Source organism: Lacerta agilis, chromosome 1 (assembly GCF_009819535.1).
Source record: "Lacerta agilis isolate rLacAgi1 chromosome 1, rLacAgi1.pri, whole genome shotgun sequence".
In the NCBI taxonomy this organism is placed as follows: domain Eukaryota; kingdom Metazoa; phylum Chordata; class Lepidosauria; order Squamata; family Lacertidae; genus Lacerta; species Lacerta agilis.
The window spans coordinates 104165030-104187625 of record NC_046312.1 but is presented as its reverse complement, the minus strand read 5'-3'; the positions used below and the strand labels follow the sequence as shown (position 1 = coordinate 104187625).

General features: G+C 40.7%; 2 protein-coding genes across 3 annotated transcripts in view; both read left to right on the top strand.

Moving 5' to 3' along the window:
• The window catches only part of LY75 (lymphocyte antigen 75), a 53358-nt gene extending 51464 nt beyond the window's left edge, over positions 1 to 1894 (top strand). Inside the window, exons 34-35 of the mRNA XM_033165733.1 lie at positions 116 to 283; positions 1005 to 1894. Of these exons, the coding sequence (XP_033021624.1) occupies positions 116 to 283; positions 1005 to 1189 (353 nt within the window). The 3' untranslated portion in view covers positions 1190 to 1894. The remainder of the gene's footprint in view (positions 1 to 115; positions 284 to 1004) is intronic.
• Positions 1895 to 8331: 6437 nt separating this feature from the next.
• CD302 (CD302 molecule) lies at positions 8332 to 19794 on the top strand. 2 transcript variants are annotated; one of them, XM_033165719.1, is made up of 6 exons: positions 8332 to 8468; positions 15030 to 15137; positions 16166 to 16288; positions 17109 to 17282; positions 17961 to 17987; positions 19295 to 19794. In XM_033165719.1, the coding sequence occupies exons 1-6, from the start codon at positions 8381 to 8383 to the stop codon at positions 19387 to 19389; spliced, it is 615 nt and encodes a 204-aa protein (XP_033021610.1). In that variant the 5' UTR covers positions 8332 to 8380; the 3' UTR covers positions 19390 to 19794. The 2 variants fall into 2 exon arrangements, with proteins under 2 accessions (XP_033021610.1, XP_033021602.1); XM_033165711.1 differs by having other exon boundaries at positions 19076 to 19794.
• Positions 19795 to 22596: the final 2802 nt, after the last annotated feature.

The following is a 22596-nucleotide window of genomic DNA, read 5'->3' as shown; positions in this document are numbered from 1 at the left end:
TGACTCTGAACATTATATAATTAAATTGCTGCTTGTACACATTGTAATAATTGTAGCACATTTTTGCTGTTAAGGAATAACTTTTTTGTGGGGTTCCCCCCCCCCTAATATACAGCTGAACCCATGAAGTGGCTTGATGGCTCAGAGATTAAATATGTCAACTGGGAAAAGGGAAAAGGAAAAGCCAATGGTAAATGTAGCGTTGTGTTTTCAACAAATGGCACATGGTCCAAAACTGACTGCAAAAGTCTCCAAAGCAGAGTTGTTTGCAAAGCTCCTCAAGGTATGTATGATTTTGATTTTAAAATAATGTAGCTTTTTAAACTGGCATGTGATTGTGTCAGCAGGGGGTGGGGGTCCATCTCTCATCAGCAGCAACTGTATGTGATGTTGCTATATCAGTAAGATGCAGATCATCACCATCATGACACCAATAATAATACTATAGGTAATACTACACATAATAAATACAGAGGTCTGTGGAGGAGGAGAAAACCCATCTCCCTACAAAAACCTCCCTTTCCTGCAAATATGTAGGGGCTCCCTGTGCTTCTGCGAACATGGACAGAGGTAATAGAGAATGCCCATATTTCCTCAATGCAAAGAGCACTGAAGGGCTTTTCTTGCTGAAAGTGAGAGCAGTAAAGGCAGGGAAATGCTTTGCATGCTAGCTGGCATGAAGTAGCCTCGTGCAACTCCTGTATAATATACACAGTCATACCTCAGGTTGCGAACGCTGCGAGTTGCGCTTTTTCGGGTTGCGGACTGCGCCGAACCCAGAAGTACCAGAACAGGTTACTTCCGGGTTTCGGCACATGCGCAAAAGAACATCATGCGCAGAAGCACCAGATCGCGTCACACGCGTGCGTAGACTGCGGGTTGCGAACATGCCTCCCGCATGGATCACGTTCGCAACCCAAGGTATGACTCTATGATTTTCAGTCAAGTTGCTTCTGGATTAATAGTTACGGGTGGATGACTTTGGGTTGTTTTTTTTCTTACAGTCTCTAATCATGTAGGAGGGGCAATAGCTCTCGCTATTCTAATTATTGTCGCACTTGTTGCTGGATTGATATGCTTCCTGTATAAGAAGAAACGACTGAATTGGGGTGGATTCTCTTCGGTACGCTATGAACGGGGGTTGTACGAAGATGAAACGGACACTATGTTTTCCAGAGATGGTGACTGAGGAACAGTTCCTGCTGGATTGGGCTGTTTAGGCGTAATTTTATAGGTTTTGGTTTGGCAAAACTATACCAAATGTATTCAGTAGCAGGTAAATGCTGACCTCTGGGTTCAGTATCTATTTTTTGTTCAGGGTTTGACAGCAACCTTTAACACACACACACCCGAACATTTGAAAGGAGGAGGGAAAGTCTACTGTGTTTCATCAACTGATTTAAACTCCAATCAGACTTTGCACTTTCCATGGTCTTTAAGATTTGCACATGCGTTGAGATATGACCCTGACACTGATTTTTAGACATGCTCTTATCAACCTATATGAAGTATGATTGATGCCTAGAGAATCTTTTGGAATCGACTCACTGGGCGCAAAATGCATAATGTATCAACCATACTCTTTTACTTAAAACCTATTGGGGTACAGAAGGGTTGTTTTAAAGAAAGAAAGAAACTTGAAATGTTTTTAATACAAACTTGAAATGTTGACCTTTTTTCAATAAAAGTTCCAAAGATCCCTCCCATCTTTGGTTCAGTTCTTTAGTTAGCTTTTTAGTTACAACAGTTAAAAGAATAACAACAATTTGTCAGTCTGTATTTTGAAAACATTTTTAACTTTAATAAGCCATACCGTCCCCACACATAAGAGGCCAAATGGAAACCAAGGGCTAAATGAAAGATTCAGACCCCTACTATGTACTAGCCTATAGCAAGTGGAGAAAGACTGTGCTTCATGTTGATATTGTTTGACATTTGTCTTTATATACCTCTGCCATATTTTTGGTACTTCTAAAGGGGTACTAATCTTGTTCTGTACTAATACAGAAAATATATTGAGCGGTATGCATTGTTAGCCCTACTTAGGTCCGTTAATTTCTTTGGGTGTCCTCTTAAGTTTGTCTTCGTTGAATGCAACCCATTGATTAGCATCTAAAAGACACGCAGACGTGTGGGGTCAAAGCACTACCATGGTTAAATGGGGTCATCCACATTTTCTTCTTCTGACTATAGCTCCTACTGTGTAGCTCCTACTTCTGGGTGGTGTTTCCTCCCCTCATGTCACCAAAGAGTCTTTTTCTTGGTTCTGTGTTATGACCTGGCTTCATGTGATAAGCTTCTGCACACAACCGGCTCACCATGTGGTGACAGTTGTCACAAAGAGCAAATCAAAGTGGCCTCAACACAGCAGCCAACCCCTAAGTGAGCTTTAGAAGAAGAGGGGTAGTTATAAGACACATATCATTTAAAATGTAGCATATTTGTCTCTTGGACAAGATAAAGGGACAGCTTCTATTTTTATCATCAATAACTCCATTAATTTAATAAAAATGTACCGTATAAATATTTAACTAATTGTTCTGATAATACTACTGACTTAAGGAATGCTGTCAAAGATAATACTAAAAAAATAATTGGCTTACTACTCAATTTATTTTTATGCTGGGGGGTTTTTTGGCCAAAAAAAGCCCCCCAAGAATCCCACATAGGTAGAGGATTCCCATTTATTAAACGAGACAAAAGCGTTCCATATGCAAATAGAAAAGAGGTGCCTTAACAGATACATGAAGAAAATCTTCATGTACGAGAGCAGGAAATCATTGGATGCATAGGGCTCTGGACTGTTTTTCCTTGGCCCAACATCCATTGTTCTGCATACTATGCATAGATATAGGAGCATGTAGCTACTCAATCTTGTTCTAATTAGCAAAATGAAAACCACCCTATTAGCTTTCCTTTGGAAGCATGAGTGCATGCATGTGAGTCCCTTTTTTCAAGATTGTGTAACATTGCCTATGGTGTGTGATATATACACACACACACACACACACACACACATATATATATATATATATATACATACATATATATATCACATCACACACCACACACACACGAGTAGACCTTTGTCCAACTTCACAGTTAGTTCTTCTGGACTGCTACTAGTCTCTTCCTGCTATAGATCTCTTTGGCTGGGGTATTTCTGCAGGATCATTTAAAGTCTGCTACTCATGCATTTCTGCCCGCAAGTGTCTTTTCGGTGACAGCAGTATAATAATCTTATCAGTACATAATAAGGGAGGGTGATAGTGTGATGTATAAGGAAGGCCACGTATGTGGCTCTGCACACCTTAAAAAAAAAGAAATATCTAAGGGTTTTGGAGAGGAGTTATTTAACTGGACACACACTGTCTCACAATCTCCAACAAGTGCCCTCAACAATACAGCAGTCCCAATAGCAATGAATGTGCTAGCTTGGGTAGGCTGTGATCTCCAAGATACAAAATGCTCCTCTTTTAATATCTGGAAATTGTGATAACACAACTGCTGCTGTTGTACAACAAACCGGCAAAAAAATTGGACATTTGTTGCACACAAAATGTTTGTGCAGAAAGGTCTTTAATATAGTGCCTATAATAGCCCATGAGGGACTGGTGAATGATAGTGATGCGTGTGTATGTGTGTGCGTGTGCATGTGCATGTGCATGTACACACAGGAGAAAAAATGCACTTTGTCTTTTTTTTTTGGAAGCATGATTTAGAATAGTTAGATAAAAATGCCCATAACCAAGTCCTAAATTAGTAATGGTGAAGAAGCTTGTTCACTATTTAATAAAATATGCATCACAACCTGTTTCTAATGTATGCCCTGACACACAGGTACTTGTGCCAAACAGATGACTGGTGTGGTTACCTTTGACAGCGCCAGTCATCTGCTAGGTGGCAGAGAAAAGAACTGGGGGGCTACATTCAGCATACACACCACACACCAGGGAACTGGAAAGAAAATTGGATGACCATATGTTAAAAGCTTTTATATTGCAAAGATTGAGACATATGTATCTCCCAGCGCAGGGCATACTCCATTAAGTACTCTTTTGCATGTGCAGTAGTAACCAGGGTTTGGGGCAATTTCCACTAAATAAGTGTGCTCAGCATTACTGAATTTATGACTATTTGCACTTGTGGGCTTTTTTATTGATGTGAATCTAAAAATGGAAAGTTTATTTTAAATATATTATCAGGGCTATTCAGTAATGCAAGATGTAGATAAATATGCACAAAAGATTCCAGTGTTTCTACAAAGTGTTTATTTGTATAATATTCTGATAGAAATTTTTTAAATTATGTTTTTAATTGTGTGTGCCGGGTTTTTTTCTGGAATATCTATTCTGCCATATTGTGGGAAATGTCATGATGTGAATGAATGCAAATGCCTTAATATATCTGTATTGAGAGTTCGCAACAAAACCTACCTGTGGGGTCATGGTCTTAGAAATAGTAGATTTAGTAGAAAGCTTCAATGGTGATTAGATTTGTACTTGTGAGATAATTTAAGCTGATTTCAGTGCTTTTCACCTGTTAAAAATGTTTTTGTACTGTTCAGTATTTTAAAAAACACCCACAAACATACAGTTAATAAAGATTTAAAAAGTAATCTTGTTCTGAGGTGTCTTCTGTCCTTTTTTTCAAGAAGGGAAAATGGCATAACAGGTGACAAAGGTGAATACAATCAAAATAATTACTTGACTTGCAAGGAAGTTGTATGCCTATTTAGTCTTCCACTTCTCCCATACAGTCGTATACCTTAGAAGTCGAACAGAATCCATTCCGAATGTCCGTTCGACTTCCAAAACGTTCAAAAACCGTGTGGCTTCTGATTGGCTGCAGGTAGCTCCTGCAGCCAATCAGAAGCCGCGGAATCCCCCTCGGACGTTCGGCTTCCAAAAATAGTTCACAAACTGGAACAGTCACTTCCAGGTTTGCAGTGTTCGGGAGCCAAAGCGTTCGAGAACTAAGCTGTTAAAAAAACCAAGGTACGGACTGTACTTAATAATGATTGCCAAGTGAGACGAGACACCTGGACAGAGCCCAGGACTTGCTCCTTCCTCTTCTGTTTAATAAACTGCTTCACAGAACTGTAGATTTGGAAGTCACCACAAGGAGGTTGGACTAGGTGACCCTCGTGGACCCTTCCATTTCTATGATGCAGTCAGAGCTAATGGTGCTATGGGAAATACCTTCGCTCAGGGGTAGAGCAGCTGCTTTGAACCCTTCTGCTGCCCGAAACTCCGAAGAGCTGCAACCAGCCTATACTTCAGTCAACACTGAGCTAAATGGACCACAATGGTCTGACTTGGTCTAAAGCTGTGTTGTTTTCGTATCTTCAGTCATCGGCTAGAGTAGACCATCCTGCACACTGCCTCTCCAGGTTCATGATGCTAGGCTTCCAGCATGTCATCAGCGCATGCATAAGGGAGCTAAAAAAAAAAAAGAGATGCTATATTTAACTTACTATATTGAGGGGATTATTTCCTTTTCAGACACAGAAAACAACAGGAGGATGATACCCTGTCTGTGAATGGATGCAAGTTAGAAGTTTGTGAGTATTAAAGCTATCCTCCAGTATACTGTGGTCAATAGTAACAAAAGTCATGAGAGATCAAGTACAAGCAAGGTTACACTTCAGTTCTCCAGGCCAATGTCATTTACCAGGGCAACCAAGGCAGTTTTAGTGCCATGACCAAGCCTGAAGCCAGACTTAAATGGTTCCAGATAATCTTGTTTCCTCTGAGCACATATGAAGCTTGGCCACTGCCATTCCACATGAACACCTTGCCCCAAAAGGGAATATTTGCCACTGGGTGGCTGTTAAAAAAAGATCACTAGTTTCATTTATATCCTGGCTTTCTTCCATCACAGAACTTATGGGTCCTCAGATAGCCTACCAACTACGCACTAAACTAGATCTAGACCTGCTTTGCTTCAGCAAGATTATTACATCCTGGACTTTTAGATCATGCCCTTGAAGGAACCACATGTGCAATGCGCATACCACATTACCGTACATTGCACTTAATCCAATTTTAGTTGCATATTCAAACTAATTGCAAAACACAACAGATCGGAGACATGTTGCCTCTCTGATACGCAGTTAGGCTACAATGTTATACACACTTTAAAAACTGAAAACCAATGGGAGTTCCTGATAACTATGGGTAGGATGAGATCTGTGGATGAAGAGTGGTACTGTATACAAATTCTAACAACAACAACAACGGAGTCAGCAAGGCATTGAGTTTAAGATTTTATTTGAAAATAATAATCTGAATTTTTGAATTTCCTATTCTGTTTCTCCATAGCTGTTTTTTTAAATTGCTATTCGAAGAACTCATACCCTGAAAAGTTAACTTGCTCTTTGAGGTGCCAAAGGCAACATTGTAGAAATTCGTAAAAATTTTGGAGATGTGTTGTTTCCATCCCACTTTTATTGTAAACGAAACAGACCACATCACTGCAAAACGGTAACTTCCATGTTGCAAAGCCTGTCAACCTAACCATCGGCATGTTTACTTGTAAATAACTGTGTTCACTGCAGCTTCCTCAAAAGGGCACAATGACACTTGATACTGGCGGCAGCACATAAGTAGAGCATCCACTTTGCTGCAGAAGGTCTCGTGTTAATTCCTGCCATCTCCAAGAAATCGGGTTAGAAAAGTCTCCTGTCTGAAATCCTGGAGAATTGCTGACAGTCAGAGTAAAAGCTGAACTAGTGGCCTGAAACAGTGCAAGGCAGCTTCCCATTTTATGTATTCCTTACTTTCTCTCATTCATAAACACATACACACCATTTAATATTTTTTTCATCCAGCTGAACTTTTTCCTTGTTTCAAACAGCAGCTGAGGGAAAAAAAATTGGCTGGAGGGAGGGAATTGAAGGGTTCTGTACCACTCACAAGAACTTTCCCACTTGAACTCATTCCATATTTTGCCTTACAGGGTGTTTGGCAGGAACCCACATTTTAAGACCTGGGTGTGCTGCCATCGCATAGTTCTGCTCTAAGGTTCCTAAGGGATTGCAGCTGTTAAAAAGTACCACCATGCCAAATTTCAACAGGTGATGGTGGTGAGGTCTTTCCAGCTTTACAGAGAGTCTTGCACAAAATGAAATCTGACACTGGGTTAGATGCAGAACCAGTAAGAAAAATGTGTTGTTGAAACATTTATTAGAACTGGAACATGGCCAATGGGAAATCCTAATCCTGTCAATATTAAACAAGTTCCATCAATTTCAAAGGTATAGTTACTATCACTGAAATTAATGATAATGCAAGGCAGTTTACTTTCATAGTTGTTTGTATATTGTTATTAAAAAATGCATAGCATTCCCATATTGCTGGTGTACTAAGAAAGCAACACTGATACCCTCTACTGGTCAGTGTGCATATAACTTAACTGAAGAAGCATTTTGTAGTTCCTACTTTCCAAACACCTACTCAAGCCAAGTCTCCACCTTCCAGGGAAAATACTTTTATGGTAATTTAAATTTTAGGTTAAAAAGAAAAGATAACTAACCTAACTTGCAATTGTTCTTATGTCTTGGGTACAAACATGAAAGGGGATTACCAGTATTATCACACACAAACAAGACCTCGTTATAGGATACTGTGACATTTAATGTTCCCATATTTTGCATCCGTGTGCAAAATTCAAATGATCAGTCAATAGTGGATTAGTACTGATTGCAAGCATGGAAACAATAAATTATGCTGAAATAATTAGCGCAGCGTACAAAAAGGAGATTTTTGCATTTCTGACAGAAGCACCAATAGCTAAAAGGTTCCTCGAGGGGAAAGGAGCCAGGTTCATCTGAATAACCTTCCAAGTATTTCAACTCAAGCATTTCCATTAAGTGCCGTTTTAAGTTTACACACGGAAACTTAAGCAAGGAGGTTCCAATTGCTTCCGACCGCCTTTTCACAGCTGGGAGGGACGCAGCAAGGCGTTTGACAGGAGCGTCCCTTGATGACGGAAAGCTGTGCCAGTTGAATTTCTGCCTGCCCTTAAAGACGCAAAAGCTCTGTCGGGATCACAAGACCCAAAGGCAACATTGGATAAATTCAGCTGTGCATTGGAGGGCTTTGTAGCTTTTCTTCGTGTGACCAGCGGCCCTTCCGCCAATTGAGGAGGGTGGGTGTGTGTGTGTGTGTGAGAGAGAGAGAGAGAGAGAGAGAGTCCCGCCACCTATTTCCTATTGCAGAAGTTTGCTGGACCTGCTGGTCTCCTCCCCGCTTCTGAAGCCGGAGCAGTAGCCAGGGCTCGCCCCCGCCTCCGCTACCCAACGAGCGGCAGGGAGCGGGTGATGTCGTCGTCAAGCCCCGAGTGGGCCGGGCTCGGACGGAGCCTGCTTCGCTGCGCCATGGGCGCCCCCTCGAGCGCGCGTTGCTGCCTCCTGAGCGGCCTCCTCCTGGCCGCCGCGCTGCCTTTCCAAGGAGCAGCAGCAGACGGTAAGGCTGCGGGCTCCTCCTCCCTCTTTTCTTGCCGCTACCGGTAGTCCCGGCCGGGCGCGCCAAGTGAATGCGGAGCTGGCAGGGCGAGGGGGTTCCTCTTCTTCGCGGCCTCCGGGTTGCGCTTCCCCGGCTCGCCCGCGCGCCCTTTCCTGCCTGCAGCGCCTTCGCCGAGGGAAGCTCTCTCTCCGTACGGGCTCCGTGGCCAGAAACGTGGGTGTCCCTCGCGCGCAGGGCTTGCTGCGTGACCTCGCTGGGAGAGTGTGGCGCAGTGGGTAGAGCGGCAAGGAATTGGTGGGAAAACCTGGCTTCAAATTCGGAACTTGCCCATAGACCTCCTTAGGTTTCCCTGAAGCACTTTTCCCACATCATTTAGCTTCGGGGTGGGGAGTTATTGGGAGACCAGTACGATGGCCCTAAGTTCCTCGGGGCTACAAATAAATAAGGTAAACAAACGCTGTTTAGTTAGAAGAATTTGAATAAATAAAATGCTTATTCCCAATTATGCATTCAAATGCGGCTTTGCTCTCTCAAGTGAACATTTGTAGGGTTGTCGCCTTAATCTGAGGCAGTGCAACATGTGACCCACTTTCACATTTGGTTTTTACTTCATGGTGGTAATGAACATTACAAACGGCAATTTACAGAGCAATATGCTTAGGGTTACCTTAGTTAGCCTTCCCACCGTGGGCATAGTCGGGGGGGGGGGGCAGCAATATAAACACTTAACAAACTGAAGTTCCCCCCCCCACAAAGCCTGTCTCCAAATTAGAATCCTGCCCCCCATGTCCTATTGGGGGGGGGCATCCTTTTAAAAAAAATTCAAAGGAAATTTGAATGACGCAGCGCACGGGAGCCGAGCAGGTAGCGGGGGTCCCCGAGCGGGCAGCGGAGGTCCATGGGCCTTAGGTTGCCAACCTCTGGTCTAGGCAGTGGTTTCTGCCTTTGTGGGGTATAGCCCCCTGTAAAAAGAGGGAAGGATGTCCAGCCATCAAATGTATTAAAATATATTTGTAAGTGTGTTCTAGTTTTAAGTTTTGCTAATGTGTGCTTTTATTTAAAATGCATCTCTGGGTTATTTGTGGGGCATAGGAATTTGTTCATTATTTTTTTCAAAATATAGTCTGGCCCACCACATGGTCTGAGGGACGGTGGACCAGCCCATGGCTGAAAAAGGTTGTTGACCCCTGCTTTAGATTTTAGTATGAGCATGAACTGGAGAACCTGTAATTTAATATAATACATTTTAATTCATAAAACTGTTTCAAAACATATTTTAGAGACCTGTTCTCTTTAGGACAGATCCCCCAACAACTCTGTATTGTTTGTTGGTCAGGATGAGGGAGGGATTGTATTTGGTTCATCTGTCCAGAGCTGAATGAAGCGGGGGGGGGGGGGGGTGATGGAAGAGGGAAGAGGTTTTGCTAGGATGAGATAATACATACCAAGATATATCATGTGACCCACAAGCTTTTAAGGCTTCATCATCACAGGAAACAAACCGGACAATGGGCAAATTAATTTCCTGTTTTCTCCATAAGGAGATTAAACAGACTTGCATTACTCTGGTAAATTGTTTGTTTGAAGTCCATTTGGCTAGTGCACAGATGTTGACAAAAAATGAATCAAAGTAAACAAAACCTCCAGTCTCATGGGCTGAAAAGAAACACTTTCTTTTTCTGTTTCTCCCTATTTTGGTTGTTGAGATCTATTTCATGAACCATATACACGTTAATTCCTATATTCACTGTGTAGGTGTGAGGGTGTTTGTGATCCTCGTTACATTGTGAGGCCATCTGTATGCCTAGATACTGTATACTGTGACTCTTTTCAGGATCAGAGCTTCATTGTTGAAATGCTTAGCAACAAGGGAGAATTCATTGAAGTGAGGTGTTAAGACTTCTTGGCTTGTAGCAACTGGGATGCAGATTGGTCAGCTAAGGCTGCTAGCCTTCCTTACCCAGGAAGTGATTTGATAGGACTTGCTTCTGAGTACACATGGTTGGGATTAAACTCTGAAGTCTGTTGCTCAAATACCGCAGAGGGTAATTGACTCCACCTTCTGAGAAGACACCACTTTGTCCCTGGCTCTGCACCCCAAAGCCACTGACTATATTCTAGCAAAAAATAATAATGTTCCAGTAAAAAGAAAAAAAAGCTAGCCAATCTCTGAATTAGGGCATTTTTTTGTTTAGCTTTTTGAAGTGGGAGGACCATGGCTAAAAGGAGCATAATGCACCCACCAGCAGCTGCACCCATATAATATATATGTAGCCTTGCTAAGCAGTGGAGAGAGTCACTCTAATTTGGAAAAAAGTGTGTCGAATACAAATGCTTACTATTGTATGTGGACAGCTATTTGAAATAATACCGTATTTTTCCGTGTATAACACGCTCCCATGTATAAGACGACCCCTATTTTTTTTTTTGAACTGCAACCAAAAAATGGGGGGATTGCCCACAGTTTTTGAGCTTTTGGGGGGGCACTGCTTCCAATCGCTCTACAGCAAGAGTCTTGTTTAAAGCCTTGGAGAGCTGCTGCCAGTAGTCTGGAGTTTGTATAAGGCATCTTCCTGTGTTTCTTTAAAACATGAACCAGTGACTTTTGTACCATCAAAACATTCAACCAACAGCTATTGTTTTTGTGACCCTTGGGTAGTTTCCCTTATCTCATGTGTGTCACTCCATCCATCCTCTTAGTGTCTTGTACAGGGACCAAATAACCCAATCTCAGCCCACCTAACTTCACACATCCTATGCATCCAATGGAAAGGAGACTTTATCACTATATTTTCGCACATTGCAGAAAGCTAGCCTCTGCGGTCTTTAGGAAGCAGGATGAAGGCTGACATAAAGGAAGCATTTCTTGTCGTGGCAAGGGAACGTTTAAGAAAAAGAAACCCAAGACAAAAGCTACAGAGTTTTATTTCCAGAATACATACTGCATTTTAAACATTTTAACATGGTGGTTGTTGTTCAGTCGTTCAGTCGTGTCCAACTCTTCATGACCCCATGGACCAGAGCACGCCAGGCACGCCTGTTTTTCACTGCCTCCCAGAGTTTGGTCAGACTCATGTAGGTAGCCTCGAGAACACCGTCCAACCATCTTTTCTTCTGTCGTCCCCTTCTCCTTGTGCCCTTAATCTTTCCCAGCATCAGGGTCTTTTCCAGGGAGTCTTCTCTTTTCATGAGTTGGCCAAAGTAATGGAGCCTCAGCTTCAGGATCAGTCCTTCCAGTGAGCACTCAGAGCTGACTTCCTTCAGAATGGATAGGTTTGATCTTCTTGCAGTCCATGGGACTCTCAAGAGTCTCCTCCAGCACCATAATTCAAAAGCATCAATTCTTCGGCGATCAGCCTTCTTTATGGTCCAGCTCTCACTTCCATACATCACTACTGGGAAAACCATGGCTTTAACTATACGGACCTTTGTCGGCAAGGTGATGTCTTTGCTTTTTAACATGGTTACATGAAATCAAAGGAGTTTTGGCGGTTTGGCTGGATCTTGCCATATGTAAGTGGACACGTTATTCTGAAAATTTTGCCATATGTAACTGGACATGTTATTTTGAAAATGGTTGTGGTATTTCCAGTTCTTTCTTTTCAAAATGAAAGTGTATAAAGTATGTCATCTGTTTGTTGGCCTAGGCATATGGTACCCATATTTGTGTGTGTGTCCCCCCCCCGGAAGGGGTGAAGTAGATTCTTTGGTCAGTGAGTATTTCTGTGACTATAAATAAACAATGTTTTATAGTTGAAAACAGGGCTTTGGTGTTAGCCTACACTTTAAATGAATATCTGTTACAACTTCTGCTAGATGGCTGTGTTTTCTTGATTGTAGGCAAAACACCAAGATTTTAAACTGCTGCTTCTGTCTTCAATTGTTTTGATGGAGAGAGCTCTAGTGCTTACAGTATTAACTCCTTTTTTTTGTCTGTGTTGTCCAATTTCTCCATACAGGTAGGCCCAATAATCATTAGGTTTAAGTCTATTGATTTCTGTGGGTCTACTGTAAATATGACTTAGTTGTATTTCATCCACATATAAAAGTCATAGACAGAGGTTTTTAGTGGAGATTAATGGAAACTTGATTCAACCAAGGGTAGTCTTCTCAACCTATGGAAATCACTGGAAAAGCCAGCCTAGGGTGACACAGCGGACACAGCTTATATCCATAAAGTTCTGAAAGACTTCTTGCACACATGGTGTTTGGATTTTAGCAAGCCAGTGGTAACCCATATATATGAGATGTGCAGACTGCCAGTAGTTAGGAACGGTAGTAAGAAATGTTGCATTGGATCTGTTGCATTCTTACTTGCTTTGCCATCTATAAAACAGAAATAAGGTGAACAATGCATATAGTTATGGGTCTATTCGATGCTAGTCTGTTGTACAGAAAAAATTGTTCAGATCATCTAATTGATTAATTCAGACACTAATTGTTCTCTTGCAGAGCTGAACTGATTTTAGGTTCCCCCCCCCTTTTGTACTTCTTTCCCCTTGCAAAATGTTCCAAAAGCAAATTGTATTTGTGCCCTTGGAAGAGAAGGAGAAACACACAAACACAAAATGTACTTAGTTCCTTTTAAACTGCTCTTTGTGGTTTTGAACACGGACAAGTAACTTTTCATCTTAAACAGAGCTGAAAGTGCCTCTCAGTAAAAAACCCGCGAATGTTTTTTTGCAAGGCAACAGTTTCTGTAAATCTTCTTCTGTGCCAAACCTTTATTAGGCATTACAAATATAGGCCATCATAAAGCACCCATATATAAAATTTTAAAATACATACAAATATACAGCCATGTAAAATATGTAATAACAAGGGTTTTCATTGGAGTTTCTTCCCGCTAAATATTGTCATTCACCACTCTTAAGAGAAACAAAAACTCAGCCACTTCCGGGTTAATGTCAGACAGATAAAATCTGATATTTTCATTGTGCCGTGATATAAATCACAAGTTCTGTTTCCAGCAGGCATATCTGACTTCACACCAAGCAAGTAGTTATAATAACTAAAGCAAAGAAGAAAAACCTTTACTGCTGATTGGCATGCATTCTTTCTTTTTTTAAAAGAAAAGCACATATATTGAATCATTTTTATTTCATTATCCCTCACCATTGGCCAGGCTGGCTAGGACTGAGAGGACTCTGAGCTAACATCTGGAAAACCATGGGTTCTTCAATCCTTATTGAGCTGTTTTTAGGGTTCCCACCCACTTCAGTGTTTTCACCTAAATATGTTTTTGTACTTTGGCAAACCTGAAGTTTCTCCCAACCCTGCTGATACGTCTGCCTTGGTCAAAGACGTCCCTGTTGTGGCTGCATAAGCAAAGGCTTTCACAGCCTTAACATGAGATATAGAGGAAATTCATCAAATGCTGCTTGACTTTTCCTGCCTTTCCTTATACTTCTAGTACAAGGAGGAGGATGCCAGTTTAGCTATAATAATAATAATAATAATAATAATAATAATAATAATAATAATGGCTGGGCTTCCCACAAAATATTAAAATACAATAATCCATCAAACATTAAAAGCTTCCCTAAACAGGGCTGCCTTCAGATGTCTTCTAAAAGTCTGGTAGTAGTTGTTCCCTTTGACATCTGGTAGGAGTGCATTCCACAGGGCGGGTGCCAATACCAAGAAGGCCCTCTGCCTGGTTCCGTAACTTGGCTTGCTGTTCGCTCCCTTTTAAATTTAAGTGATCTAGTTTGGCCCTTAATCATAAAAATGTACACAGGTCTGATCACAAATCCCACTGTCTTAGCACTGGATTTAGTTGTGGCTCACGTATGCTGGGTTACAACCACTGCATGGTGTTATTTTTCTACAAACATCTGGAGCACTACTTGTATTATTATTATTATTTTAAAAAAAATGTTTTTTGAAGTGCCCAGGACACCATGATGTTGGGAGTGACTTCAGAAATAGAACTGTTATAGCAGAAATGGCAGTGTGTAGCAGCAGTTCCACTGTATGGCACAGCACAGATGAAATGGGGGTGGGAAAGTGTAGGCTGGAGTATAAGGCTCTAAGATGAGTTTTCTGCCATCTACAGTCCAGGTGTCATTCTTCCTGCATTATTGCTCTCAGCCGTTTGCTAAACTGCTTGAGTTGTCCCCAACAAGCCTTCTCCAATTACGAATCATGGTGCACATTAAGATCTTCCTTGCAACTCCTGTTCCATGTGCTCGCATCACCTGGATGGTGGGTGGTCACTAGAGAGCCAGCCTTTTCCACACTGGCACCCAAACCCTGGAACTCCCTCTCTGGGGAGATTCCCCTTGTCCCTTCCTGGTTAACTATCAGGTGTTTTGCAAAGGAGGTATTTTTTGGGAGGGCCTCTTGGATCTTCTGGTGTCTTAAGTCTTTTTACTGCCATTGATTGTTTTCATGCTCTGAAGCTTCTATTTTTGCTGCTTCTTTTGATTACAGAGTTTGTCTAAACAACTTTGTTACAGTTTTAAGTATTTTTTATCAGCTGCCTTGTGATTTTTTTTTTTTACCAAAAGGCAGGACGCAATTATATAGGAAACTAATTGTGACTATTGTCTTCCCTAGTTGCATGTCCCTCTGCTGCTTGGCTTTCTTTTGGAAGGAGCTGCTATGCTTTACTTCAAGGAACGTGGGAGGCTCTCGATGATACCAGGGAAGTCTGCAAGGGAAATGGTAATACAACTAATCCCTCTTCAGTCCCCTTTTGAGTCACTAATGAGATACGTAGGCTGTGGCTATGCTTGAACGAGGGCTGTGTTGTTTTGGGTACATTTTTTAAAAAAAATATTATAGCTGTGACAATAAGGGTAATCGTAGATCAAGGGAGACTACCCTAAGGCCCTTCAGGTGCTGTTGGAGTGTTCAAAGCATTTCACACATTTTATCCTCCCAACAGCTGTGTTAGGGGTTATTTTGATTGTGTATTTTGTGGTTTTACATTTTGATTTTATTCTGTGAACCACCCTGAGACCTGAAGTTACAGGGCGGTATATAAATTCAATAAATAAATAAAATAAGGCAGGGGTGGGAAACCTGTTGCCCAGCAGTATGACCAGCAGTCAGGGATGCTCGGGGTTGTAGTGCAGCAACCTCTAGAAGCCCATAGGTTAGTCACCCATCGTAGAGGATAGAATGTTATTCTGATCAGAGCAGCAGCTTTTCTTGCAGTACAGTGTTATCAGTATTTCATCCCGTTTGATGCTTCAGTGGCCGCTCTGATTCAATTTGCCCAGTCCGGAGTTTCTAGTAATCTACCAGGTCCAGACTCCCGCAGATTTACTTCAACAGGCTTTTAATTGTGCTCTTTACCATATCTGGGGGAAAGGAGGGGAGCAGTTTGCTATTTCATTGTTAGCCCAGTCTTTTTAAAGCTTTTTTTTATTATTTTATTTTTTACATTCTGGGAATGCTTTCTACTTGGGATTGTGTGCCACACATGCTCCTGTATGTCGCAGCAGACACTCTGGCATATTTGGGGCCACAGACACAATTAACTAGGGTTGTGGGCTGGGTGGTTGGGTCTGTTTGCCTTTCATGAACTGAGTGGGGGGCATACGCAAAATCTAATAGTACTTGAGCATAAGAAAAGGCCGCACATGAGCACTATTACTGTTCAGTCTATTTTAGACTAAGATCTGACAAAGTGCTGGGATTTGATTTTTGGTGTTTGTTTTGTTTCCCACCCACCCCTTCACATGTAGCATCTGGAGCTGATATTATAAGCATAAATAACAAAGAGGAAAATAGCTTTATTCGGAGTACATTCTGCACCCATTGGCATGGTCCAGAATACATATCATTGGGCATGTTTTTTGATACAGATGGTAAGTGAATGGAAATCCCAAAAGAGATATATAGAGTCTGAACTTGGTTAATTTTGATGGTACAATCAAGCACAGGGGTCGGCAAGGTTTATCTTGCCTGGGCCGAATTGGTGTACGTGTGAGAGCATGCAGGCGGCTAACTTCAGGGGCAGCTCATGGGTCGGTCAAACGACCTCTGTGGGCCGCTTCCGGCCCATGGGCCTTCGCCCCTGATCAAGCAGTTAAGAACAATCCTACGTAAGTTCCAGTGATCTCAATTGAGCTTCCCTTTTGAGGTGGCAGAGGACACTTTGGTGGTGGTGGTGGTGGGTTTGTCCTTGTGTTTGTTTTATTGCAAGATGTTGTTACTATTAGATCATGTTCAGATGTTAACAGTAAATCACGTATTACCTTTAGCAGTACATGCACAAGCAGGACGAAGTCGATATGAGGCTTGCTCTTCCCCCTCCCCCTGCAGGACAAGAACTGTAGCAGATTTTCATTTCACTTTCCAGAAGGCCTGGATTGTTACCCATGAAACTAAGATCGTGGCATAAAACAAACTCTGGTTAATTATAAAAGTTAGCTTCATAACTCCGGCTTTTGAAGCTAACTTTAGAAACTGACTGGAGTTTGTTTTAAACTAGGATCTTTGCTTCTGGAATGCGAAATTAAACTCCCACCCACACAGGAGGTGCACACAAGGCAGAGACTTCTTCCTACACACACAAACCAGCCTTAATGTTATACTTGAATGCTGGGATTTAAAGCATATTTTAATATCATCCCATGTGAACAACTACAGTAGTATCCATGGTTTTGCCATTTTATTTTGTTGCAGAGAACGTTTTCAAATGGTATGATCAATCCGAAGTGAATTTTACAAACTGGATAGAGGAGGAAAGTAATGAGGAGCTAATAAACACCTGTGCTGTTATGCAGACATCATCAGGCCGATGGAAAAAAGCAGCCTGTGAGCACCTCCCACTGACTGAAGTCCTTTGTGAAACCTCCAGTATGTAATACCCACACTATTTGTTATATTGAAAACTGTTTCTTCTTAGTGCTAGATTTCAGAGTTCAAAGGTTTGCAGGGAATTGTCTTGGGAGCAATTAGTAATGCTACAGGTAAGAATTTTACTTTAAGAGCATCTTCTAAACATCTTCCCTTTAGTCTTAAGAGATCAGCTACACAAAATTTTGCAAGATTGGTCAAGGATTAACGTTTTTGTGAATACCCCTATAAAAAACATACCAATACTAGCAGTGCTTCTGAGTAGTTATGAAAGATTCTTGGAAAGGAAATGGTGTTGTGGTTTGGTTCCTGCTTTATCACATTGGAACTGAAGGAAACGACTTCATTTCTTAACATCGCAGAAGTCTTAATTAACTGGACCAGTCATTTCTGCACAATAAAGGATTCGGCTCATTTTCTGTCACTTCCACATGAACATGAAGATCTGATGTTTCAGCGTCTTATACAGAAATGAGCTTCTCATATGCATACAGTGCACAACATTCTTCAATGCAAGTGAATAGGAAAGGTTACTGGGATGGGGCTTGAAGAGCACAGAATGCTGTGTTCGAGATGCAGGATGTTAGGACTGTCAGTTATTACAGTGAAAGCAAATAGCTGCTTTTAAGATAAGCACATATTAACATCTTTCATTTTCTTTTGCATGTATGCTTGCAGTTTCTTATGAAAAGAAGTATTTACCAGGTGAGTTATCTTTTAGTTCCCCACCGCCCCCGCCCCCTATTTTCAGTAGTTGAGCTTTGAAAAGAGAGCATTTTCTCTTGGTTATTCAGCTATTACGCTTTATAATTGAATAAGGAAACCGCAGCATTCACACTTACCCTGTGATCTGTGTACATATTCAACTGGTTAAAGTTAATGTCATGGTTGTTATTTGTTATTATTATATCAGTATTTCAGGGACGCGGGTGGTGCTGTGGTCTAAACCAGAGAGCCTAGGGCTTGCCGATCAGAAGGTCGGCGGTTCGAATCCCCACGACGGGGTGAGCTCCCATTGTTCGGTCCCAGCTCCTGCCCACCTAGCAGTTTGAAAGCACGCAGTGCAAGTAGATAAATAGGTACCGCTCCAGCGGGAAGGTAAACGGTGTTTCCCTGTGCTGCTCTGGTTCGCCAGAAGCGGCTTAGTCATGCTGGCCACATGACCCGGAAGCTGTATGCTGGCTCCCTCAGCCAATAAAGCAAGATGAGCAGTGCAACCCCAGAGTCGTCCACGACGACCTAACGGTCAGGGGTCCCTTTACCCTTTTATATCAGTATTTCAGGCCCATTTAATTTGGTTACAAGCAAGTAGCAAATGACACCGAGAGTTCTGCATTGTTACCCAGTTTTACCCTGATTTGGTGTCACATAAGCTTTTTTAGAAAGGAGATTGTGTATAGACATGCTTGCCACTAGTGGATACTACTCTGTAGAACACCAGCAGCTTTGGGAATAAAGTGCCATTTAGAACAAGATAACGTGAAAGCAAAGAGGTGACGAAGTTTGTCTCGTGGGTATGCTAGGATAAATTAAACATTCATATACTATCTGATGTTGTGTATAAGGAAAAAATGTGAGAATGTTGTCCACCGAGCTACCTTTGTCTTTCATGGTAGGTTGTAGAAAAGGAACTATTTTCTAAATAGTTGCAAACTGGTAATTAGATCCAAGCAAAGAGGCAATCACTACTATTAGTGTGCCAAGTATGATAGCAGATAAACATTAGCTGTAGTGTAGAAAGAATGTACATAATTTGACTTCATCCCATTGACGGAATCCCTGTATTGTTTCAGATGAAACTGCTTGGACAACCACCTTAGTCATAACTTCAACAGTAATTGTGGCAGTGTCTGCAGCATTTCTCTGGTACCTTTATCAAAGGAGGGTTTCTTCTGGAACAGGATGTACAGCATACAGTTCCACCACTCGAGTGCAAAGCAGTGATGAAGTGGTTCTTGTAGAAGAAAATGAATATACTGCCTAAACTGTATTTATTTATAACATAATTACAGAAAGAACAACAGTGGCTCCCAAGAAATATACCTCAAGGAAAAGACAGTCTGACATTATTCCACATGAATATGAACAACCTTCAATGGTAAATTAAATTGCTCTTACGCACAGGAAGTAAATTTCCATCCATGCAACTGTTGTACCATTTTCACAAACTGCACTTTCATTCTATTATGTTTTTCACTATGCAAAAAGGCCTTGGCACAAATTGAACTGCCAGTTTGGTTTCGGGAGAGGTTAAGGCTGGCTAGAGGAGAAACAGCAGCAGATACAGTCCAGCCAAAGTTAAGCACTTCCACAATTGCTTAATATCTGCAACTGCAACTGTCGTCTTTCACAGTGTTTAGCTTTGACTAGGTAATATAATGGAAACATATACATAGAAACCTGCCATTCGTCCAGAAGTAAGAGGTCTCCTACATCCAGAGATGCACCTCTATCACTCTCACCTTAAGCTATTGTGCTAAACTTTGAAGATTATGTTGTGCCTGAAGAACTTATAAAAGCCCATACCTGAAGCCCTTATTTACATTAACAAATGGCATCGAGAAACAAATGACAAACCACAATTACACACTTTTCAAATGTTTCTGAAATCAGAATTCCAGTTGTAGATTGGAACCATCTGCAAAAAAGGTAGGTTTTGTTATTATAAGTTTCACCATAACACTAGGGGTGGTCCTGTTGTCAAGTCCAGGATGTTATTTCACAAAGCCTCCACAAATGTTTCTTGGAGCATATAGTAACTAACTCCATCCTTCATACCTTTAATCATGAGGCCATGCCAAATGCTTTTTTAAAAATTGGTCTTCCAAACTGAAATGTTGCATACTCTAGCTATCTGATAAAACTCCATACCCGAATGCCAACTTCTATATTAATACAGTGGTGAGGGAAATCATGCATGTGTACATAAGTCGCTATATTTTTATGTGCATAATTCTGATATAAATAAATAAAAATATCTTGTTATATGAATTTGAGAATGACAGATGGAAGGCAGAGCCCTCTTACACCATTTGTTTTAACACTATCAATTTGCCATTGGTCCCAAAGGAATCCTTCAAAATACTAGCAAAAAACAAACAAACAAAAACTTGGATTTTAAATTACTCCAGTATGAAATAAACATGTATTTTCTTGGTGCCATATTCCAAAAAGTGTTATTGGGGTGGTGGTTGTTTTTCTTAGTGTTAAACAAAACCTGACATTAATTAGGAAAACTTCACTGTGCTATCAGGAAGCCCTGGGGAAACAAAACAAAGATGCCTAGGAGGAATATAGTAAATAAGAGAATTTCTTTTTTTCAAAAGAGCATTGCAAATAATAAATCAGCATTGCAGGTCTGAGCACTATAAGCATCTTAAAACAACCATGTAGAAGCATTAATCCCTAGAGGGGGAAATCTGTGGGGTCCAACATGCTCCATTGCATTCTGTAATTGTTATTTTTGAAGAGAGGGTACCTAGAGGAATATAGTCATGCTTAGAGATGTAAAATTTCCGGAGGTTTTGAAGCTCGGAAAAAAACTAATTTTTGGAAAAATTGAAAAAAATGCTACATTAGCAATTCTTTTTTCTTTTCCAGATTGAAAGTCATTCTGTTACTTTAGAAACATAAAATATAACTATGGACAATTTTAATGGGCATAAAATTATCACATTAGCATATTAAAAATAGTGTATCCAAACAATTATTACAAACAGAATTTACTTTTAAAATAATATTTATTTGTATTTGTAACAAATTGAGCAACAATCTCCTGAACTGTTTACTAGTTTATGTGGAACAACAAAAAACTCCACAAAACAATTTTTAAAAATCCAGAAGTAACAATTATTCATATTTCCTCTCCACAGTATTGAAAAAAACATTCTCATAAAAAGAACTGAAGAAAGTGGGACTAAATTTCAATGAATGGGCATGAAATTTAATCAGAATCATTTTCTGAGCTGTAATGATCAGTATCAGTTTCAGTCTCTGCTTCTGCATCTACTCTGTTGTGTCTGTCATTATCACAGTTATTATAGACTTCTAAAAACTGAATGTTTGCTTGGATTGAAACAATTTTTCCAATTTTTTGGAAGAAAACAAAAAAGGCTTCAGGAAAATGTTTTTCCCTGAATTTTTCCGGGCCTTCACATCTCTAGTCATGCTTTCTTTTGCAAAAACAGAAAATGCATTTTAGTGTTCTTAAAGTGTATACCCATATAAACAAAATTACACAGGTAAAATGCTGTTATTCCTCTCTACCCTATTTTGAGATGTTGGTGAGGATAACCCAAAGTGGCTTAGGAGTTTGAGACACCATTTCCCATTCATTTGAATAGAGGCATATGGTATCAACTGTGGCTAGTAAATGTAACTTTAAAATGAAAAAGAAATGGAGGGAGAGGAATAACATACTGCAGGACAACTGAACCTATTCATTCAGAAGTATATGGATCATGAAATATTCCTAATCTGCAAAAACCAGTTTGCAAGCTGCTGGGGTCCACAGCAATCATGGAGATGGAGGTAATAAAACACTAAAGGTGATTAGGCCTTCCTGGCATTATACACATTAAGTAGTTCAATAAAGCAGTTTATAGTAAAACAATAAAGTACTGAAAGATGTGTGTTTGAGAGCGTAAGCACCATCAATTCCTGAAATGATTGAGAAGGGGACAATACTATGCAGGACGTTTACCTTATGTTAAATTGCAACTAGTAGCTTAACTGAACTAGCACTTAAACAGATTGCACATCTCTGTGGGTTTAAGTGCACAATTACACTTAATAAGCTATCAGTCATTTGAATACTTTACCACAGACATCACATCCTAACTGATCTAACACTAGTAAGTTAGGTCTTCAAATAACTGCATGCCAGTCACCAGAAAAAGCAATGCAATTTGGGTTAGAAAGGTGAAACTAAATGCATATTACTTAAAAATAAATTTAATTCTGAACATGCCATAAGGGGAGTTTTATATAGCTCATCATCATCAGTGTAAAATCATTTCAGGTTTTATCCTGGTGAATTGCGTTTTTCAAACTGGGTTTACTACAGTACTTCTGTGTTCACAGTAGGGCCATTGAGATTTCTCTTCGCTGCCAACTGCTCTCTATGCTACTACAGAGATTCTCCCTTGAGTCAGAATGGATACGGCAGTTGCCAAGATGGAGGTGGGGGAAGAGAGAGAGAGATTATGGTTACAGTTCTTGGATCATCCAATAGCTTTCAAAACTTCAACCATACTATCATTACAGAAAATTTGCAAAGGATTAGAAATAGCAACCACTCCTTCCTTGCTGAAAG

Bases quoted from the DNA above. Each gene is read 5' to 3' on its own strand.
- CD302 (XM_033165711.1), top strand. From the start codon at position 8,381: ATGGGCGCCCCCTCGAGCGCGCGTTGCTGCCTCCTGAGCGGCCTCCTC. The intron at 16,289-17,108 runs GTAAGTGAATGG...ATTTTGTTGCAG, and splicing joins CATGTTTTTTGATACAGATG to AGAACGTTTTCAAATGGTAT. The intron at 17,283-17,960 runs GTATGTAATACC...GTATGCTTGCAG, and splicing joins AGTCCTTTGTGAAACCTCCA to TTTCTTATGAAAAGAAGTAT.